Source organism: Microtus pennsylvanicus, chromosome 9 (genome assembly GCF_037038515.1).
Source record: "Microtus pennsylvanicus isolate mMicPen1 chromosome 9, mMicPen1.hap1, whole genome shotgun sequence".
NCBI lineage: Eukaryota > Metazoa > Chordata > Mammalia > Rodentia > Cricetidae > Microtus > Microtus pennsylvanicus.
In genome coordinates this window covers 109,141,990-109,163,902 of record NC_134587.1, presented here as the reverse complement: position 1 = coordinate 109,163,902, position 21,913 = coordinate 109,141,990, and the positions used below count along the sequence as shown (strand labels likewise).

General features: G+C 48.8%; 1 protein-coding gene across 2 annotated transcripts in view; it reads left to right on the top strand.

Moving 5' to 3' along the window:
• Ell (elongation factor for RNA polymerase II) overlaps nt 1–21,913 on the top strand; it is a 55,632-nt gene that overhangs the window by 13,164 nt on the left and 20,555 nt on the right. For both annotated transcript variants that reach the window (XM_075987201.1, XM_075987200.1), the window contains exon 2: nt 17,134–17,181. In XM_075987201.1, the coding sequence (XP_075843316.1) occupies nt 17,134–17,181 (48 nt within the window). The remainder of the gene's footprint in view (nt 1–17,133; nt 17,182–21,913) is intronic.

The window sequence follows — 21,913 nt, the reverse complement described above, 5'->3', positions numbered from 1 at the left end:
TGCTGGCATCCTGTGTATGGACCACTAAGCACATACAATGAATGGGCTTCCTTTGGCCTGGGTTAGGGTTTCCCTTTGGGGGCAGGAGAACTTTTTGAGTGGGCAGCAGGTTGCTGTTGTCACCATGGATCTGACCATCTAGACTGTCTCCTCTCTTTCTGGGTGCACCTCCAGGGCTTTCTTTCCTTCACCCCCTGGTTCCTCCTATGCCAGATACTGAATGGAATCTGTCGTAGCTCTGGTTTGCCTCCAGTGGCTTCTGTGCACTCCTCACTCATGCTGAATGCTTATGTTGCTTCCCACTGGTGTCTAGCTGATCATGGCTTGTGCTCCTGGCTCAGGTGACCCCCTTGCACCTGGCTTCTGTTGTGTCAGCTTGATGGGTGGTGGGAGAGCCGCTATTTTGGAAAGCTGGCTCTGTCTGCTCATGCTAGACAAGTGAGCCTCCCTGCCTTGAGTTTGGCTACTTGGTGTGTAGATTGTTAGGACATGCAGAGTTGACAGAGCAGGTGGAGTGTGCCTGCCGCCCTCCCCTGAGCTCTGTGTGCCTCTCAGATGTGCACTGATCTTCGGTCAGTGTCTGCTGCTTTGGGTGACATGAGGTCAGAGCCCAAGTAGCTTCCTTGATGGCCTTGCCCAGCACTTTGCACCTTGCTGGGTGATTTCTAGGTCATGAAACAGTTTTGGGAAAAGCCAGCCCACTCTTTCTTTCTTTGTTGAGGCAGCCAGTGGGCATTTTTAGTTTGCCCAGCACTTCTGGCCCTTGTCCCTTTGGTTACACTGTGACCTTGGCTGGAGAGCAACAGGGTGAGCAGCACATGGAATTTTTTTGTTTTGTTGGATTTTCTTTTCTTTTTTTTTAAATTTATTTTTATTTTATGTGCATTGGTGTTTTGCCTGAATGTATGTCTGTGTAAAGGTTCTAGATCCCCTGGAACTGGAGTTACAGACAGTTGTGAGTTGCTATGTGGGTGCTGGGAATTGAATTCAGGTCCTCTGGAAGAGTATAAACAGTGCTCTTAACCACTGAACCATCTCTCCAGCCCTCTTGGGTTTTTTGTTGTTGTTGTTGCTGCTGCTGTTGTTGTTTTTTTGGGGGGACAAGAGTTCTCTACACAACTTTGACTGTCCTTGAACTCATTATGTAGACTGGCATGCTGGCCTTGAACTCACAGAGATCATCTGCTTCTGCCTTCCAAGTGCTGTCTGTACACATGGGATTCTGAGGCTGCCGGAGGCAAGCCTGTCATCAAAGTCCCATGCCAGGCTGTGGGTTCTCTTCCTCACTTGGGCTATCTACAGGGCTGGCCTAGGTCCCTTTATCAAATTAGGTGTTTTGTTTGAGGATTTTATAGGAACATTCAGTAAAACAAATCAGGAGTTGAAGGGAACTAAGACTGTATGTGTTGTGTATGTGTGTTTTGTGTGTGTGTGTATGTTGGCATATGTATTGTTTTGTGTGCAGCTGGGGCTGTTACACACACTGTTTCCACAAGTGAGTTAGATTTCTACTTCTCTATGACAAAACACAGAGAAGCTGAGTGTGTGTGTGTGTGTGTGTGTGTGTGTGTGTGTGTGTGTGTGTATTTGTTGTTGTTTTGAGACAGGGTTTCTCTTTGTAACAGTCCTGGCTGTCCTGGAACATGAACCTGAGTATCTTATTGAGGTCACACATGTTGGACTAGGACATTCTAAGCTCAGCTACTTCTCGGGCCCATGTGTCGTTCCTACTTGGAAAGGTTGAGTGAGGCAGGGCTTCTGTGTGTGTGAAACTTGTTCTCCTGCAGCCCTTCTGCTGGTCCTGAACACCAGCACAGGGACCTCTTGGTTGCCTCATGCCCAAGGTGGGTAAAGAAACTCTGACCCATTAGAGCTGGTTGAAACCTGTCCTGGTCCTGGTGGGCTCTGCCTTCCCAACAGAGGTCCTTATATCACTCGGTGGTGTACAGTGTGGCGCACAGCTGCTGCTTGCCCAGGTTCTGCACACCCCAGACCTCATCTCTGAGAAACAACATGTAGTGGTTCTACTTGGTCATTCTCGTTGGTAGGAAGTTTGGAGGACACAATGTGTTTATATGGAGAATTAAGGTCTTTATTTATTTAAAAGCAGTCAGATAAAGGCCAGACTTGCCTTGGAGTCTCTGAGGCTACTGAGCCCCTGAGTGCTGAGTGAGGGGTGCAGTCCCTGTGTGTGTGGGAGCCGGAAGCCAGGGCTAGACATGTGCTTGATGAGCACTCTGCCCACCAAACTGCAGCCTCAGCACCCCCAACACATTAGAGCAGTTTTAATCTCACAGCAACATAGAGTGGGCTGTTAAGAGAGGCCTTTCTCTCGCCTCCATGGCACTACAGCAGGGCCCAGTTCACAGTACCGTCCTGTCACAACAAAACACCTTCCGACTTTCTCCTTAGGGCATACAGCCAGCATGCTGGGGAGCCCTAAAGCAGGTCACATGGTAGTAGCAGACAGGAAGCAGGGCTGGCCTGTACCCCTCAGAATCTCCCCTCAGTGACCCACTTCCTCCACCAGACTACTTCCTAAAGCACACCCCACTGAAAATACACACAAGCAACACCATTGGCTTGGGGAAGAGTGTGCCCACACATGAGCCTGTGGGAACCGTTCATGACAAACTGACCCGGGTCTCACAACCCAGATCCCTACAGTTACAAAGGTTTCAACATTGTTTAAAAGTCAGAATCTCTGCTGAGTCTCTGAGGCCCAAAACCAGACTCGGGTGTGTGTGTGGTGTGTGTGTGTGTGTGTGTGTGTGTGTGTGTGTGTGTGTGTGTGTGGTGTGTGTGTGTGCCCTGCCTATTGTTATAGAGGGTCAAGAGTTCAAGGTCACCTTCACCTACACAGTGAGTCTGGCCTGCAGGAGCCTTCTGGGCTTTGAAGACTTGAGCAGCCCATGACCTGTGGCAAGTGGAACCTTTCTTTTGAGCCTGCTCTGCTTTGTGCCTACAGCTTTCCTCGCTGGACATCTATGTGAGTTTGCTTTCTTTTGATTTGATAAAACTGACCAAAAGCCACTTGTAAAGGAAAGGGTTTATTCTAGCTTGTAATTGAAATCTGTTGTCAAGGGAAGTCAGGGCAGGAACTCAAGAAAGGAACAGGAACAAAGGCCTTGGAGGAATGCTGCTTACTGGTTTGCTCAGTCTGCTTTCTTGTACCACCCATGACCACCTGCTGGCATTGCCCACATGAATCATTAATCAAGAACCTGCTATGCCTCCAGACTTGCATACAGGTCAGTCTGATGGAGCTGACTCCTCATATGACATTTCCTTTTCCCAGATCACTATAGCTTTTGTCAAGTTGACAAAAGAAACCTAACCAGCCCAGTGTCCTATGTTCCTGACCATCCTGGCATCCCAGTGTCCCTGAGGCCTCACTTTCCCAGCCCTGTACCTCTCAGGGCCTCCCTGCTACATGCAAAGGGGTTCTTTGCTCTCTCCAGGAGTCTTTAGGTGTGGGGGTTGGCCTGCAAAGCACTTCTCTGTTGTGCTGGAGCCAAGTCCATGTCAACTCTCACTGAGCTCTGAGCAGTCGCAGCCCTGCTATGCTTTGTACAAAGCCCCCTTGTCCACTTTAAACCTGCCCTTTACCTCTCCACACTGCACATGTTCCACTCTCTCTGCTCTCTCCCTGAAGTCTGACTGAGAGCAGGTGAGGAGTGACCTATGCGCTCCTGAAATTTCCTCTTTCCAGTTTATTCTAGTTTGTTTGTTGGCTGAGTGTGGGTCTCACTGTACAGCTCTGACTGGCATGGAACTCACTATGTAGACCAGGCTGGGATTAAAGGCTGAACTGCTGTGCCCAGTTTATTTTGTTAGTTTTAGGTACACTCCTGAAAGCCGGTGTACAGGCAGAATGCAGCCAGGTTCATTGCCAGGACACAGCATGAACAGGCAATGGGAAATGCTCACTAGTTTTCTGGCACTCTGTTCCATGTACTTCCTTCTCTAGCCTTCCTACTGGTTTCTCACTGCAGTCCCACTCCTGGGCCGGCCCCTGCAGGAGTTACTCTTCTCATGGCTGAAGTGGTTTGGTGTGTGGTGGCAGGCACTGTAGTTGCTCACATTGTGACAACATAGAAAACACAGCTCAGGGGCTGGCGAGATGGCTCAGAGGTTAAGAGCACTGACTGCTCTTCCAGAGGTCCTGAGTTCAATTCCCAGCAACCACATGGTGGCTCACAACCATCTGTAATGAGATCTGGTGCCCTCTTCTGGCCTGCAAGTACACATGCAAGCAGAACACTGTATATGTAATAAATAAATAAATATTAAAAAAAAAACAACACAGCTCAGGCTGCGAGTGGGGCTGGGCTAGGGAAAGCCTGCCCCCCAGTTTCCCCGCTTCCCCGGCTAGGCCCCCCTCCTTAGTGACTCTGCTTTGAACACAGTGACACCAGCAGGGACTGGATGTACAAAAACACTGAGCCTGAAGGGACCTATCATGTTCAAACAAGCAAGCCCAAGTACGTTTGTTTCTATGAGATCTGATGAATGCAGAGTGTCGAAGCCACCAGTGCAGCGATGCGGATTTCCCCACCCTGTCCCTTCATTCAGTACTCGCCCATTGGAGCAGCAAGTTGCTTTTGAAGCGGCTCACATACCCAGACTAGTCCTGAACTCTGTTGTGGAGGATGCCATGAGCTCCCGTCTCTACCTCCTCTGAGTGCTGGAGCGACAGCTGTGTGTCTCCAGCTCTGCTTATCCTTTTTTCTTTTTTTAATGTTTATGTAATTTGATGCATATGTGCCCTGAGTTTGTGTCTGTCCACTAGTGCCCTCAGACCTCAGAAGAGGGGCTGGGGCTCCTAGGACTGGAGTTACAGATGGCCTCCAAGTGAATATAGAACCCGAGTCTTCTGCAAGAGCAGTAAATACCCTTAACCACCAAACCACCTCTCCAGCCCCTCGTTTTGGTAATTTTGAGATAGGGTCTTTGAACTCCTTTCCATGTACTGGGGATACTGGGTCAGTGTCATTATGGTCAGCCTACCCTGTTGTATTAGAATACAGTTTACTCATCTGCTCCATGACATGTCCCCCCAAAACCCACATACCCAAGGATATCTGTGCTTTCCACTTTTTGACATATGCCTTTAATCCCAGCACACATGAGGTTTGAGGCCCACCTGGTCAACATTACCCAGCGAGCCTTGTCTCAGAACAGAACAGAGGAAGACACCTTTTATGAGTGTCCACTATCCTGCAGAGGCAGGCACCCACCAGCTCCAAGGAAATTCTCCTGTCTGTGCTTTACCGGACATAGGGGTGCTGGGATTACTGATGTCTTCCATGTCTTCCAGGCTTGAACTCAGCTAGTCAGGCTTTGTAGTTCATGCTTTACCCAATGAGCCATCTCCCTGGCCTGGACTGTGCTTTTGTTTTGTTTGCTTGAGGCAGGGCTAGGGATAACATAGCCAGAGAGCTGCCCGCTAGCTTGCTGTATAGCCAAAGTCTTTGCCTTGAGTTCCTGATCCTTCTACCTCTGCCTCCTGACTGAAGGGACTGTAGGTGTGTGCCACCACAGCTCACATGACGGCTGCCGTGCTTCTGTGTGTGGGCACATGCACTCACAGGCAGTGTAGGGGAGTTGTCAGTGCCTGCTCCAACAGAGTCAGCTAGGGTACCTGGATGGGGGGACTGCCAGCGTACTCTGCACAGCCGTGAGTTTATCTCTGAGCCTGCTTCTGTACAAACATAGACAGTCAGTATCTAACCGCAAGGCCATTCCTGTCCTTGAGCAAGCACTATCTTCCATCTGTGTGCCCTCGGCTGGCATTCACCAGCCTGTGTCTTAGTAGATAATGTGTTCTTTCCCATGGGCTTAACCAGGACTTTGTCAAGGATATTTGGAGCAAGTAGAACAGGCAAGCTAAACTCAAATGACTTTTAAGCCAGAACGGACTCCAGAGGGAAACTGAGTCACTCGTGGGCCACCACAGGGACCTCAAAGTAGCACCTGCCATTTGTCTTAATGGGATGTTACCTGTGGCAGTGGCTGTGCCACATACGCATGGTGGTGCTGAGAGCTCCCTGTCACCACATCCTTGCTGGCTTTCTGCAGTGTCAGTAGCTTTGGCCATTATCTCAGTTATGTAGTGACTTCTCACCATCATGGGCAGAAACTTGGTGTCACAGACTACAGTAAAAGCCACCTCCTGCCTGTTGGCACCTGGTGTGCCCTCATGGGCAAGGGCACGGAGTACTCAGCAAAGCCAGGGAGAGGAGGAAATGTGCTTGGCTGTTGCAGGCCTGGTCTCTGCAGTTTTCACTGTTTTGGGCCCCCTGACGGGTGCTTTTGACTTGCTGAACTGTCTGAGCCTCAGTTCCCTCGAGGATGGAGCCTATGGAGTATTGATGAAGACTGCCTTCCCCTATAGACTTCACTCTGCCTTGCCGTTTGTCCTCACCCTTGGCAGATTCTCTTACTCAGCCTCCCTTGGGGGTCCTGTGACACCCAGGCATCTTCTGTGGTCCCAGGTACCATCCTGGAACTAGTGTTCTCACAAGGCCCTGCCCTCTCTGGCTAACACTGTCAGCATCTCCTTCACAGCCAGAATGACTGAGAAGTGCCCAGTTAGAGGCAGCCAAACCAGAGACTCAGTGCACTGGGCTGCTCCTTTCTGTCTCGGTGCTGGGAAACAGTGGGAAGTGAGCTGCAGTGTGGGCTCAGGCCAATACTGGATTCTGGAGCTTGTGGTCACCTCCTTCTTCAGAGACCCCAGTGTGTCTAGGTGGTGTACCAGAGTCCAGCTGTACCCCAGGGTTGGGAAAGCAAGTAGATGTGTCTGTGCACAGATAGTCTCTATGTGTATGTGCTTGCCTGTGCACCCATGTGTAGAGTGTATGTGGGTGGGAGGGCCTTGGGTGTTCTGGATGGCGGATTTGTGTCTGAGTTGGTTTCTAAAACATTCCTGGGACTGGGAAGACTGTTCTATGAGAACCAGCCAGCAGGTCATAGGACTGTGTCCTCCCTGGCCCAGCTGCTCCTGGTGACTAGGGCTCAGAGGACACCAGGGCTGCATGTGTGATCAATGTCATTGTGTGCCTCTGCTTAGCCACACCTAGGGATCCCCATGCCAGGCTGTTACCTCAGGGATCAAAAATGTTAGGATGGACTTCTGGCACTTGAGCCCACCATACTGTGATAGGGCAAAGTCACCCACAATCTGGGAGTCAGCCAGGTAGGTGGCTGCAAGAAACAATCTAAACAGGGACATGGGCCACCCGGCTGTGTCCCTGTATAGGCGCTTCAGGGCTGCAAGGCCAGGCTTTCCACTGTCCAGACATTTGGGCTGAGGACAGATGTGCTGCAAAGGCTTTCTTCTGAGGAGACTGGGGCCTGGTCGGTGGGGCCAGAATCTGAGATGTGAGGTGGTGGAGGCTTGAGTTACATAGAGGCTTGGGCACACAGGTTGACAGGCATGTATTCTTTCCTCACTTTCCTCGGTAATCTCCTGACCTGAAAGAATTGAGAAACTTCCCGAAAGTGACTATTTCCTGGGATTGTCAACTGGAGAGCTCTGTGCAGAGGAGCCCAGCTGGCTCCATCTCATGCTGATCTTGTTACCTTGAAGATCAGCCCATTTTTGTCTCAAGGCAGATGATAAACAGCTGCCAAGAGAAAACTGAGGGGTCCAGCCTGCAGTCCTCCCAGCCATCCCCATGGGCTGGAGACCCAGGGACAGGTGTCAACAGCATTACCTCATACCCTGCCTTAGCAAAGAACCTGCCTTTTTAAAAAAATATTTATTTATTTATTATGTATATGTTCTGTCTGTGTGTATGCCTGCAGGCCAGAAGAGGGCATCAGATCTCATTACAGATGGTTGTGAGCCATCATGCGGTTGCCAAGAATTGAGCTCAGAACCTTTGGAAGAGCAGGCAATGTTCTTAACCTCTGAGCCATCTCTCCAGCTCCCAAAGAACCTGCCTTTCTTCATTTTTAAGTTGGGCTTGCTTGCCCTAGTTGACTTTGGGTCTGATCATAGCCTGCTTTGTGAGGGGTTCTGGATGCAGCTGCCCGAGCATCTCTGCTCCCTTCCTGAGCTCCCACACCCACTCTGAGCAGACTCTGGCAGCATGACCTGCCACAGTGTGTCTCCTGCATTCAGGCTTCTCCATGGGCCCTTCTGTCAAATCAACTGAGGAACTGGTGTGGGGGTAGGGGCCTGATTGTGCTCCAGTGCTTGACTTCTGGGACATTTTATGTGGCTCTCTGTGCTTGGGTCAGTCATCTTCCTGAAGCAGAATGCTAGTAGGCAGATGCTTGGCATCAGCTTCTGCATAGACTGGCCAGAGATCAGGGTGTGTCACCCTGAGATAGGACACGGTACATGCAACCTGGGATAGTCCCTCTGATACACTTCCTCTCCCGACTGATGTCATTGCTCATGCAGGCTCTGCAGGCCACAGCATGGGTACAGTGAGCAAAGTCCCTTGCAAGGGATAGAGGCAGCACCTGAAGCTGAGCCTGTCAGACAGCACAGACCCATGAGTCTGAGAAGGTGGCTTGTGTGCATTTGTCATGACTTTATTTGACTGAGGAACTCAGTCTCAGGGAATTCTGTGCCTGAGGATCCCAAAGACCTAGGGTGGGTACTAGTACCTGCCATAGGTAGTCTCTTTGAACTCGCTTTTGAGGAGGGGCAGGTGCAGAAGGATGAAGCAAGGTGGGGCCTTGGGTTGGCCCAGGGACCCTAGCTCTCTGGAGATCAGTCTGGGAGGTGTCCTAGGGAGGTCAAGGGTTGTGGTTGAGTGTACAGGCCTGCTGGGAGGTGATATGTTGTTTAGCAAAGTTCTGAAGTTGCATGCAGGTCATGAGTGGGGTTGAGTTGCAACATCCGGGTGAGATCAAATGGTGTGGTGGCCAGGCTGGGGTTGTTTAGGGATAACAGAACTTGCTGTCCTGTGAGGCTGGATCCCCACACCCTCGTTCAATCCATGTCTTCTCTGGCTTGTTCTGTGGTCGAGATTGGGGGTGGACCTTTCAATTAAAGGGGGTGTGAAGTGACTGCTGATTGGTTGTGGTTTCCTCAGAGGGCTCATCGAGGCAGCACAGGAACTGTCCTGAAATCAGGCAGGAGTGGTAGGGCCCTATGAGTGAGACAGGCCAGTATCTGCTCTATGTGCTTAGCAACATTTTTGGAGGCAGATCTAGAAAATGTCCTGGCTATGACATTGTTGGGGTCAGTGGACTGGAAGTGAGGCTGTCTGAGAAAGCTGCTCTGGAGGTGGGCACAACCCCTGCAGGGAGTTTGGGAGATTGTTAGAAAACATGGCTTTTCAGCAGAGTGGTGGTGCATATAGGCAGATCTCTATGAGGACAGCCAGGGCCACATAGTGATACACTGTCTCAAAAAGAAAAAGAATTAAATAGTGACCACAAAATACTGATAAAACATAAATAAAACACAGCTTTTCAAAAAAATAGGAGTTTTTTTTTTTTTTAAAGTAACAGCTGGGGGGCTGGAGAGTTGGCTCAGAGCATTTCCTGCTCTTCCAAAAGTCCTGAGTTCAGTTTCCCAGCAACCACATGGTGGCTCACAACCATCTGTAATGGGGTCTGGTGCCCTCTTCTGGCCTGCAGGCATACACACAGACAGAATATTGTATACTAAATAAATAAATAAACAAATATTAAGAAAATAACAGCTGGGGAGGCCGGGCGTTGGTGGCGCATGCCTTTAATCCCAGCACTCGGGAGGCAGAGGCAGGTGGATCTCTGTGAGTTCGAGACCATCCTGGTCTACAAGAGCTAGTTCCAGGACTGTCTCCAAAGCTGCAGAGAAACCCTTTCTCAAAAAAATAAAGAAAAGAAAAAGAAACAGCTGGGGATGCTGGCACATGCCTGTCATCTCAGGGAGGTAGAGGCAAATGAATCAGGAGTTTGAGACCCTTTAAAATGAAACAAGGCTGGGCGATGGTGGCGCACGCCTTTAATCCCAGCACTCGGGAGGCAGAGGCAGGCGGATCTCTGTGAGTTCGAGACCAGCCTGGTCTACAGAGCTAGTTCCAGGACAGGCTCCAAAGCCACAGAGAAACCCTGTCTCGAAAAACCAAAAAATAAAAAAAATAAAAATGAAACAAGGAAAAAAAATAAACAAGAAAGTTAGGACATCCAGAGCAGGAGCCACCCACATGGGGTAACGGCGCCTAGAGCCAGAGCATAGGCCCCAGACTCACCGGGGCAGCAGGCCCAGCACTTAAGCTTGGTGCTGCCCCTGGGTTTTGTGTGTAATATATGTAAAGATGACTGAAGGTGGTGGACACACTGTCATCCAGGCAAGTGGGAGCTGATGCAGGAGGATCAAGGGATTGGGCCCACCATGATTAAATAGCAAAATTCTTGACTTTAAAAACAAAAAAGGAGAGCTGGGTGTGGTGGTGCACGCCTTTAATCCCAGCTCTCAGGAGGCAAAGGCGGGCAGATTTCTCTGGTCTACAGAGCAAGTTCCAGGACAGCCAGGACTACACAGAGATACCCTGTCTTGAAAAAACAAAACGAAAAAAGGAAAAAAAGAAAAACTAGGGTGTTCTTGGCACTCTAGACACAGGAGCAGGAGGACTGATGAACGCTAGAGGCTGCCCTGGTGTAGGTAGTGAGTTCCAGGTCAGCAAAGCCTTACAGAGCTACAGACTGCAGCACCACATACTCAGGCACAGGGGCAGAAGACCAACAGTTCTGAGTCATTCCAAGCTACATTGTAAATTGAGGCAGGCCAGAAATGTGTGAGACTGCTTACAAGAAAAAGAAATTCCAGCTGGGCAGTGGTGGTACACACTTTAATCCCAGCACCCAGAGGCAGAAGCAGGCGGATCTCTGAGGTCCAGGACAGCCAGAGTACACAGAAAAATACTGTCTCAAAAAAAGGGGGGGGGGAATCTAGTGTCCGTGTAGAGAGTGGCAGAAAGGAAGGATGCTAGAAGGGACTGCCTCTGCTTCAACCCAGTGACACTGACCAGGACAGGACAGGTTTTGGTGTTAGAGCTCCCAGATCAGAGGATTTGTTACACAACCACAGATCGCATGCACTGTGTGACTCCATGGACACTTCAGAAAAGACATATTCACAGGGACAGAAAAAGACTTTGAGGAGGCTTGACATCAGGACTGGGCTCTGGGTAGCCATAGTGCTTGAGCTTTTCTAGGAGGCTGCAGGAGGGTGGTGGTTACAGCCTTAAGAATCTTGCTCGAAGAGGCAGGTAGGACAGCTAGGGCTACACAGGGAAACCCTGTTTAGAAATAAAGAACAAAGAGTCTTCCTCAAGATGTTCTGCTGTGAGCTTGCTGGGTCCCTCCTTGAGTTAGACAAACGTACCTACCGAGAGTGAGGTCACTAAGCGCATCAGGCTTAGCAGTTTGCCTGCTCAGGTGACAGCGCCACAGCTGTGGGCCTGGCTCCCAAGCTCTAGTCATTCACACAGAGGCACAGTTTCCACCAGGGTCCACAGCCTTGGCGACTACACTCATCCTGCTAGGAAACCAAAGGAGAATTCCTTAGCAGCATTGCCCAACAGGCTGGGCTTTACTGGAAAGGGGAGGTCTCTGGCTAGAGCTCAGCCCCTTCAGCCTTCCCTCTGAGAGGACAGCCTGTGGCCCGGTGCCCCGAAGACTGCTAGAAGGGATCCACACCCTCCTTTCCCTGGTCTTCTGTCCTGGATGGAGTAGGATGTGGGTGGGTGCGGGGACAGTGCTCGGCAGGGTTGACTTAAAAGCTGTGAAGCTCCTGGCTCCAGGAAAGGGCACAGCATGCTCTGCCACCCTTACCCAGCCTTGTCCGGCTCTAGATATGACCCATCCGTCACATATCCGGTCTTCTAACTTGCTGCATAGGCAAGGATGACCTGATTGATCTCTTGCCTCCGCCTCTCAAATGCTGGGATTCCAGGCATGTGCCACCATAAGTAGTTTCTGGGGTGCTGAGGATGGAGTCCAGGGCCTCATGCCTGCTAGGTGTGTCCTCTACCAGTTGAACTCCAGCCCCTTGGTCTGTCCTTCCCCTTCACCCTCCTCCCTTATTTGTGAATCAGGGTCTTGTCTATGATCCACAATGACTTTCCTGTGGCAGCCACCAGGAAACCTGGACACTAACACTCTGTCCTTTGCTCGGTGAAAGGGTCACAGTCTTTCTTCCCCTAAAATTCCCAAGGTGGGTCAGGACGCTAGCTAGCTTCCCTCTGGACCTTCCCAGGTGCTGAGTGTTAGTACCTTCTCCCCACCCCCAGCTCTCAGTGGTCAGTTGAGCCTCAGCCACACTCTGTAAACTGTCCCCTGCCTTAGGGCATGCACAAACATTTCCTGTTGCCTCACCCTAGCTGTTCTCTAGAGATGGAGAGGATTCCAGGCCCTGTGTCCTGATGTTTGCCTTTGGGGTACAGGCGTGGAGCATGGGGGTGGGGTAAGGGTATCTTGGAACCAGCCTCACCTATTCCCACTACCATCCCCTGTCCAGGAATGGGTCAGTGCTTTGGGCATTCCAGGCCCAGTGCCCGGGGCACTCTTGCCACTGCCTATAGGATCTGAAGTCAACTAGCTCTCAGCCTCTTCTCGGTGTGGACCCTGCTGGTGCTATCAGCCAAATACAGTTGCCATGCCAATCCTCTGGCTCACAGCTGTGTCCTCTGTCCCCAAAGAATATGACCATTGCCCACAGCACATAGTCAAGCGTGTTAACCCGATAGGACCAGGGAGGGTGTCTCCTCCAACCAACCCTAGGGATAGTGACTCCTTAGCCACATAGCTTCTCCAGCACCCACCAGGGCCTTTAGACCACTAGTGACCTCCCACATGCACTGGGAGCCAGTCTAGAAGTTGCTAAGATCTCAGGAAGTGTCACACCTGCTATCACCTGGCCCATGGGACTTTATTTCTTGCTGTGGAGGTGGTACCACAAACTATGGGACTTTGAAGGCAGCAACCCTGGACTGCAGCGGGGCAGGTCCCTGCACTTGCAGTCACTGTCACTCCTGGAGGCGGAGCTGATGCAAAGGCTATGCTGCTTAACTTGCTCCCCATGGCTTGCTCAGCCTGCTTTCTCATAGAACCCAGGACCTCCATGGGCTGGGCCTTCCCAAACCAATCACTAATTAAGAAAATGCCCTATGGGTTTTTCTAAAGTCCAGTCTCATGGGACATTTTCTCAGTTGAGGCTCCCTCTTCAGATGACCCCAGCTTGTGTCAAATAGACATAAAACTAGCCAGCACTTGACCTTTGTCAGCTTGACACATCCAAACACATTACTGTTCAGTCATAACCTTTCCCCAAGTTCACATGTTAATGTAAACATTACAACATAAACGCTCAATTTTTAAAAGTCCCACATCTTTAAAAAGTTCAGTCTCTTAAAATAGACAGTCTGCGTTTAAAAATCTAAATTCTTTTAAAATTCAAAGTCCCTCAACTGTGGGCTTTTGTAAAATCAGAAATAAAGTCTTACTTCAGGAGGGAAGAACCTGGACACAGCCACAATTAAATCAAAGTCAAAGCAAACTCCTACTGTATAAATAACTCAGTATCTGGCCAGGCGGCAGCACACACCTTTAATCCCGGCACTCTGGAGGCAGAGGTTGGCTTTGTGAGTTCGAAACCAGCCTGGTTTAGAGAGTGAGTTCCAGGAACAGCCAGGGCTACAGAGCAACCTTGTCTTTGAAAAACAACAACAACAACAAAAAGTAACAACAGCAACAACAACTAAGGATCTAGTGTCTGGGCTCCTCCAAGGGTCTTGGGTCACTTCTCTGGCTCTGCCCTGTGGCTCCACTCCCCACTGCTGCTGACCTTGGTGGTCTTCCCATGGTACTGTCATCTCCACAGTGCTGGAGTCTCTGCTGCAACTGGGCTGCACTATCACCAACAAACTCTCCTGGGCTCTCTTCTGGGACTCCTGTCCTGCTACACAGCATCTGTTGAGCCTTGTCTGTTCTCCGTGACCTTCCAGACCAGCACCACTTGGTGACTCCTACACTATCAAGTCTGGATGCTAACAGGAGGTACAACATTGGCTACTTCTGGAACATAACTTCTGCATGCCGATCCATGGGAAACAGGCATGGCCTTCTCTTGCCACCAGCTAGCAACCGTCACTCACTGCCCATATTGGGATAGGATTGGTGCTGGAGCTGCCTAGGTACTCAGCAGCCTGAATCCCAGAGAGCTTTGTCCCTTCTGACTGAAAGCAGCCCAGGGGGCGGAGCTTCTACAGAATCCAGGTTGTCCCCCTCAGGACCAGGAGGGTTGATGGAATGTGGTAGGTGTTGTTAATTAATTTCTGGCTGCAAGGTAGAAGGCGAAGACGGTTACGCAAGGAAAAGACACAGACACGCGGCGGTCCCACGTGGGTGCACTTTAATGGGGGAGGGGCAACAGGCAGGTGAAGGTGTGCCGATACACTAGGAAAACGGAAGAGGGAAGAGGAACTCGTAAAGACCTTCGCTTTTAACGGGGAATGCAAAGGCTTCTGGGAAATGTCCGTATCCAGGAGAACGCTGGGAACTGTAGTTCGGCAAAAGAACAACAGTAGGAGTGGGTGGTTATAAACACAGGACACCCTTGGAGAAACCTAACTCCTCAGGCCTCTTAAGGCTTTTGAGCCTGTTCTTAGCTTTGATGTGAGGCACCTGCTGTCCTTCACGTGGCCTGGCTGCACTGTCCAGGACAGTGGACTCCAGCCTGGCCCCTAGGTTTCTACACAAGACCACCTGCTGGGCTAGTGACAGGCACTAGCAGGGTAGCTCAGCCTGGTCACCTGTCTTCTGATACTGACTCACCCAGTGGGCCTTCAGCTGCCAGACAAATGGGCCAAGGCCACTGTGAACAGCTGTGGTCCTCGGTTTGTTGTGGAACAACAGCAGCACCCCTCCTGATTTGGCTTTATTAACCTGCTTTTTCCCTGTGGGTCACTGTGACCTCATGACAGGTGTGGGTTGTGGCACTTTGCCCAGAGGCTGTTGGCTTTTGAGGCAAGGTTTTGCCCTGCCACCCAGGCTGATCTGGGACTCACCATCCTGCCTCAGCCTTCCTCACTGATGGTGCACCACCATGGCGTACCTTGTTCCATCCATGCCTGTCTAACCCTGTGGGAGCTGCAGTCAAATGATGGGTCTGAGTAGTGAATACTCCTTGTTGACATGAAAGCCCAGTCTGTATGGCTGGGAGCCCAGGTTTATGAAAACAGCCAGGTCACATGGGAACAGCCACTTGAGGTCAGCCTTCCCAGGTCTGAGGAAGGCTGAGCTCCTGGGCTACTCCAAGACAGCTGTAGGAGAATGAGCAGCCAGGAAGTTTACAGATCAAGGGGAGTGTCTGCATGGCCATAAGGCCACTCTCAGAGCTGGCCCCTTATGCTATCACCTACGACTCCATGCATGTCATGGAGGATGTGTTTTTTTTTTCTGTCTTGTCCTTTAGTAGATCCCTGTGTTCTGCTTCTGCACTGACCTCTAGAGAACTTGGCCCTTGGGGTGGATGTGGGCCAGGCTGTACCTGCTGTTCCTCCTCCTGGGCCCAGTGCCACAAGGCCACCTGACCTTTGCTCTGAGTGGCTCTTGTGTCTTTCAGAGGCTTCCTTTAACCTGTCTTTCCGTTTATGGTAAGATACGGCCCCAGTGACAGTCCAAGCATGTGTACAAATCCTGAAAAAAAAAAAGTGGGAGGATAATGAGTGGCACTTCCCCTTGCTCTATGGATCCCTAATCCAAAGAGACATCTACACAGGCAAGCAGTGCATTGCACAAAGGCGGCTCCCATACAGTGACTGGTGAGGGATTTTATTTTTTGATATTTTTTTTTCAATCAGGATATCACATAGCCCAGGCTGGCCTTAAACTTCCTATATAGCCAAAGATGACTCTAGGCTCTACCTCATTCTCCTGTAAGCTGGGACTCACTCACACAGCATGTGGCCATGGGAGCCGAGGTCACATCCAGGTCACATTCTGCTTTTGGGTGGCTTCACCAGTTGGCCCTTAAACCTCAAAAGTGTGAGCTTTGGCTGTAAGTTCTCCCACTGTCCTTGGTGTGGCACACCAAAGTGTGCGGTGGTGCCGAGGTTGACTCAGTGGCAGGTGTGCACTGGTGTGCCCAGCATCACACAAGATCAAAGAACCCTACCACCCTATACAGCGTGTGGGTGTGGTTCTGTCCTGGGAGAGGGTGTGGGTTGTCAGACTGGCTTTGTCTTCTCAGCACCTGTCATTGGCCCTGAGGACATGCCACCACTGGGTAGGAGATTGGTTGTGGTGTGGCCATGACCCCTCTGCAGGGATCCTCACCTGTGTCTTCAGCACAGCGCCCTCATGCATGCTGGGTGTTGTGTGACATGGCTGAGCAGCTGACATGGTTGTGAGCGACTGGCCCTGTGGGTCATCTCTGGAGAGCAAAGAGGGCCCAAGGCATGGGGTTCTGCAGACAAAGGGACCCTCACTGCCTCCACCCTGAAGGATAATTGTATGCTATTTTAGGACCACCGGCCACCTCTCCCCGCCCCACCTGCCCTTGACTGGCTGCTCCTGCCATGCCAGCTGGTAGCTCTGGTTCTGGCTCTGGCCCAGTGTGCAGTGCCCCCTCGGCCCCCAGGCCTGCCCTGTAGTGGAGTTATTGGCACTGCAGCTATGCATCATCTCCTTGCCTAGGGGAGAAATGGAGGGGGCAGGAGCCCGCAGACAACAGCATCCCTGAGAGAAGGTGGCCTGGACCCAGTGGGCTCTGGAGCAGAATGGAGACTGGGGTCATTCTGCTCTGGGCTGAAGCCATTCAGTGCAGGTTTCCTGTAGGAGCCACTACCCAGACATGGCTCTGAAGGGCTTGCCGGGTGTCCTCACCCCACAGCAGGATCCTGTAACTGTGATCTGCTCCACAAAGGCCACAGTGCGCTAAGCTCCGCCTGTTCTCCTCTCCCAGGGAGTCGGCCTTGGACAGCACCAAGGCTCCTGACCTGTTGCTGGCTGCCCATGTCTCAAGGCTCTGCTTCTGTGACTTTGTCTCTGGCAGTTGGAACTCCTACTGACCCTTCAAAACCCTTTGGGTCTCTGAATGCGCTTTGTGCTCTGGCCCTGTGTGGCTGGAAGGATGTGGATTTTATATCCATTGAAGCTTTCCCTTTTGTTCTCTTGTAGGATTCTGTGTCCCTGAGACCATCCATCCGGTTTGAAGGAAGCCAAGGAGTGAGTGTTTCCTGTCCTGACACACACATGGGCTGTGGAAGAGGGTGGCCCCAAACTGGTTCAGGGAAGACCATGTGTGAGAACAGGGTGACCATCTCACAGTGATCCTTGGGATGCCCTCTCATGAGTGTGTGGTGTTTTAGATAGGAATGCTTCCATGGAAATTCTTCCACCCCCAACCAACTTGCAGTTCTGGGGAGGGAGCCCAGGGCCACCTCCTTGCCAGCCCAGGCAAGTGTTTCACGGCTTAGCTACATCATCAGGCCTCTGTTGTGCTTACTGTCCTTTTGCAATGAGGTGACTCATGGCCCAGGCAGCTCTTAGAATGCATTTAACTGGGGACTGGCGTATAGTTTGAGAAGCTGAGTCCATTATCCTCATAGTCAAGAGCATGGTGGCACACAGGGAGGCACGGTGCTGGAGAAGTGGCTGAGAGTTCTACTTCCTGATCCATATGGAGAGAGAGAGAGAGGCTCTGAGTTTGGTATGGGCTTTTGAAACCTCACAGCTTACACTCCTCACCCCCGTGACACACTTTCTCCAACAAAGCCACACCCCCTAATCCTCCTAATCCTTTCAAACAGCTCCACTCCCTGGTGACTAAGCATTCAAATATATGAGCCTGTGGCACTGTTCTTATTCAGCCACCATGGCCTCTTTCTCTGTCCCACCAGCCTGCTCCCAAATAGCAACCCAGAGACTTATTAATTGTGAAGGCTTGGCCTTTAGTTCTTGGACTTGTTGTCAACAATAGTATAACTAACCCATGTTGTATTGATCTACCTTCTACTACATGGCTTTTACCTCTGTCCCATTCTTTGTGTCTTTCTTGCACCTAGATTAATGTCCTACTTCCTCTCCCCCTGCCCCCAAGTTCCGCCTATACCTCCTGCCTAGCTCTTGACCATTCAGTTCTTTATTAAACCAACCACAGAAATATATCTTAACACAGCATAAAATATCCCACAACATTTCCCCTTTTTGTCTTAAGTAAAAAGGGAAGATTTGAACTCTGACATAGTAAAAGTATATACAATAAGAACAATTATCAGATAAGAATTCCATTCACAGTAGTTGGCAAAATGTGGAGAAAGCACTGTATTTCTTTCCTGTCTTAGTCCAGAGTTTCAAACCATTCTCTATCATAACGTGTATTACCATCATAAAAATACCTTAGATAAACGACTTAAGCTTTTATGTTTCTGAACCTTATAAAGTTTACATCTCTAATATAAACTCCTTTTCTGAATTTGGTAACAAGGAAAATTGTAATTACAACGATCTAGTCTTGAGCCCCATCAAGGATTTGAAAAGGATACAATATTATCTGAGTAAACAGGAAGTGTTGCACAAACAACTTTCTAATATAAGAAACAACAGAGATATCTGGCTGCCTGGACAGTCACCCAAAGTTCTTCTCCAATGATGGGGCATCCATCTTGGACCTACAGGCCTAGAATATCTGACAGACATTTCCATGAAGCAGGTATTTTGAAGGACTGTCCTACCCTGTCTTGACAAAGTTCTGCAGTCAGAACTTTTATGTCCTGCTTGTTCAGTATGGACTGCATACTGTTAGCAGTTAAAGACAAGGACAGTTTCTTGCCCAGTGACTAACTATAGCACAATTAATAAAAACCCAGAGACAGAAATTGGGGTTCAACCTGAAGATCAGAAAAGCAAAGCAGCCAGCTACTGGCTCTTACCTCTACCTCAGTCTGAAATGGCAATCCTGCCTCCAGGAATCTCAAAATGAGACTATGTCTGAGAGCTGTCTCCTCCTGGTTTATAATCCTCTAGGGCTAGGATTAAAGACTTGCACCACCCGGTTTCTATGGCAAACTAGTGTGGCTACTGGGATTAAAGGTGAGTGTCACCAATGCCTGGTCTGTAAGGCTGACCAGGACGACTTCAGGCTGCCATTATTTATTAGAACAGCTAGCTTTGTCACAATAAAAGCAGACTCCATATGGAGGTTCTTCTATTTCCATCATTCTTTTTTTTTTTAAAGATTTATTTATCATATATATACAACATTCTGCCTCCATGTATGCCCGCATGCCAGAGTAGGGAGCCTGATCTCACTACAGATGGTTGTGAGCCACCATGTGGTTGCTGGGAATTGAACTCATGTCCTCTGGAAGAGCAGCCAGTGCTCTTAACCACTGAGCCATCTCTCCAGCCCCATCATTCTTTTTTGTAGTAGATTGATGCCACCAGGAGCAGATATGTCTTACTATCTTGAAAAGCCTTGTTATTAAAACATTTTAAATGCCATATTCTGTGGGTCTCTGAAATGCTTGAAGACTATTTGTCTATCTTAAATATATTTCTGTTTGACCTTGAAAACATACTTAACATGGCCACAAGTTTGATTGTGACTAACTACTAACCTGTATTTCTTAATTATCTTTAATACTTTGTAATAATAATTTTCAAGGACTAAAAATTTGCATTACATTGTTAAATGAGCTGCATAGGTACAATACCTTAACCAAGAATAGAAACATATAATACATTATAATGAAAATAACTTTAAATTTGTATCAGTATGCAAAAGTTCATGATAATATAAAATATTTGAGGTTAGTAGTTGCTTTTTAGTTTAAAGTAGATTCAGTAATCTACCCTTTTATCCTATCATTCCTGTATTTCCCTTTTTTCTAACCTTTCTTGCTTAGTTTTTTTCCCTTGCCTTGACCAGTAATAGCTTGAATAAAATGCCCTGAACCAATGAAAACATCCATAATACATTGAATGACCAAAAATCACCCATTCCACCTCTAGGGAATGTGGGTATTGTATTTTCTAGACTGCTTCCTATTGTCTGAGAATGAAGGCATCTTTAGGGAACTAGAGAAAACTGAGATAATGGTCAAGGCTGGGGAAGCTAGCTGTATCATTTGTTCAGTCTGTGTGTGATGGGAATATGCAGGACTTATCTGAAGTCCTGGCTGGAGTAGTGTGTGATTCTGGACCGTCTCGCCTAGCAGCTTTGAAGTTGTTCTGGATGCAGAATTTGGAGGAATCTGCAAACAGAGGCATTTTGAGAGACTGGATCACCTGTGTTTTGTTTTTTTGTTTTTTGTTTATTTTTTTTTGTCTTTATTGATGTCTTGTTCTTGTTCCGAAAACACTCAGAATTTTAAAGGTAATGTGTATATCAGCATTAACACAAGTATGGGATGTGCAGTGTGCACACGTCGGTTAAAGGTAACGTTTATATCTGCATTAACATAAATATGGGATATGCAGTGTGCACACATCAGTTAAAGTTGATTTTTTCATTTTATATTTGAGCAGATAAAAGGTCTCTTGACTGTATAACCAAATTTCTACCCATGCCGTGGACTCAACAGATTTACTATGTCTCACCCAGTCTCAGAGCTACTCCCATAGTAGAGGGATCCGCATATACATCATCTGTCCTGCAGTCTTTCTTGGTTTCTTTTCTCATGTGTGTAGCCAAGATTTTCAGGAGGTCCCCCAATCAAGTGAAGAGAACCATAACTTTCCGTTTCCTCTGGAGACAAAGGCAAAACCTCTTCCCCACTGCCACATATTTTCTGACTTTCATTCTGAAGTTAAAAGACATTCTCAAAATATATAGGTTAGTTTCATTTAGCAGTTTTCATAATCCAGTGTCTCTCAGCACTTGATGATTTATTCATTATCATTTAAAAATTCAGCATCAACAAAACACCATAGGGGATCCAGACACCTGTGTTCCCATCTTCACATGGCTTATTCTCTTTACTTTGTTCTCTCTTAAAGACTTTATTGTTTTTAAACTATTCTATCTTTTCCTTTTGTTTTGTTTTTATGAAACAGGATTTCTCTGACAGTCCTAGCTGTCTGGTAACTCACTCTGTAGGCCAGGCTCACCTCAAACTTAGAGATCCATCTGCCTCTGCCTCCAAGTGCCGGGAATAAAAAAGGCATGTGCCAACACCGCCTATCTTTTCTATGACTGTCTATACCCTCCAAAAAACATTTTATTTTTATATATTTTTTTGGTTTTTTCGAGACAGGGTTTCTCTGTGGTTTTGGTTCCTGTCCTGGAACTAGCTCTTGTAGACCAGGCTGGTCTCTAACTCACAGAGATCTGCCTGCCTCTGCCTCCCGAGTGCTGGGATTAAAGGCTGCACCACCACCGCCCGGCTGAACATTTTTTTTTTGTTTTTAATGAGCTATATATTTCTTCCTCCCTGTCCTTCTCTTCTCCCTCCCCCCCCCCCCCCAATTCTCTGGAGCTGTGGACTGTAGTCTGGTTGCCCTTTGCTTTACTTTACGTCTTCTATCCACTATGAGTGGGTCCGAGTTACCTCACTCAAGATTTTTTTTTGTTCCACCATTTGCATACAAATTTTATGATGTCATTGTTTTTTGCAGCTGAGTAGTACTCCATTGTGTAAATGTGCTGCATTTTCCTTATTCATTCTTCAGTTGAGGGGCATCTAGGTTGTTTCCAGTTTCTGGCTATTATGAATAATGCTGCTATGAACATTGTTGAGCAAGTGTGCTTGTGGTTTGATTTAGCATCCTTTGGTTATATGCCCATAGTGGTATTGCTGGGTCTTGAGGTAGATTGATTCCCAATTTTCTGAGAAATCACTATACTGATTTCCAAAGTGGCTGTACAAGTTTGCACTCCCAACAGCAATGCTGGAGTGTTCCCCTTACTCTATATCCTCTCCAGCATAAACTATCCTCAGTGTTTTTGATATTAACC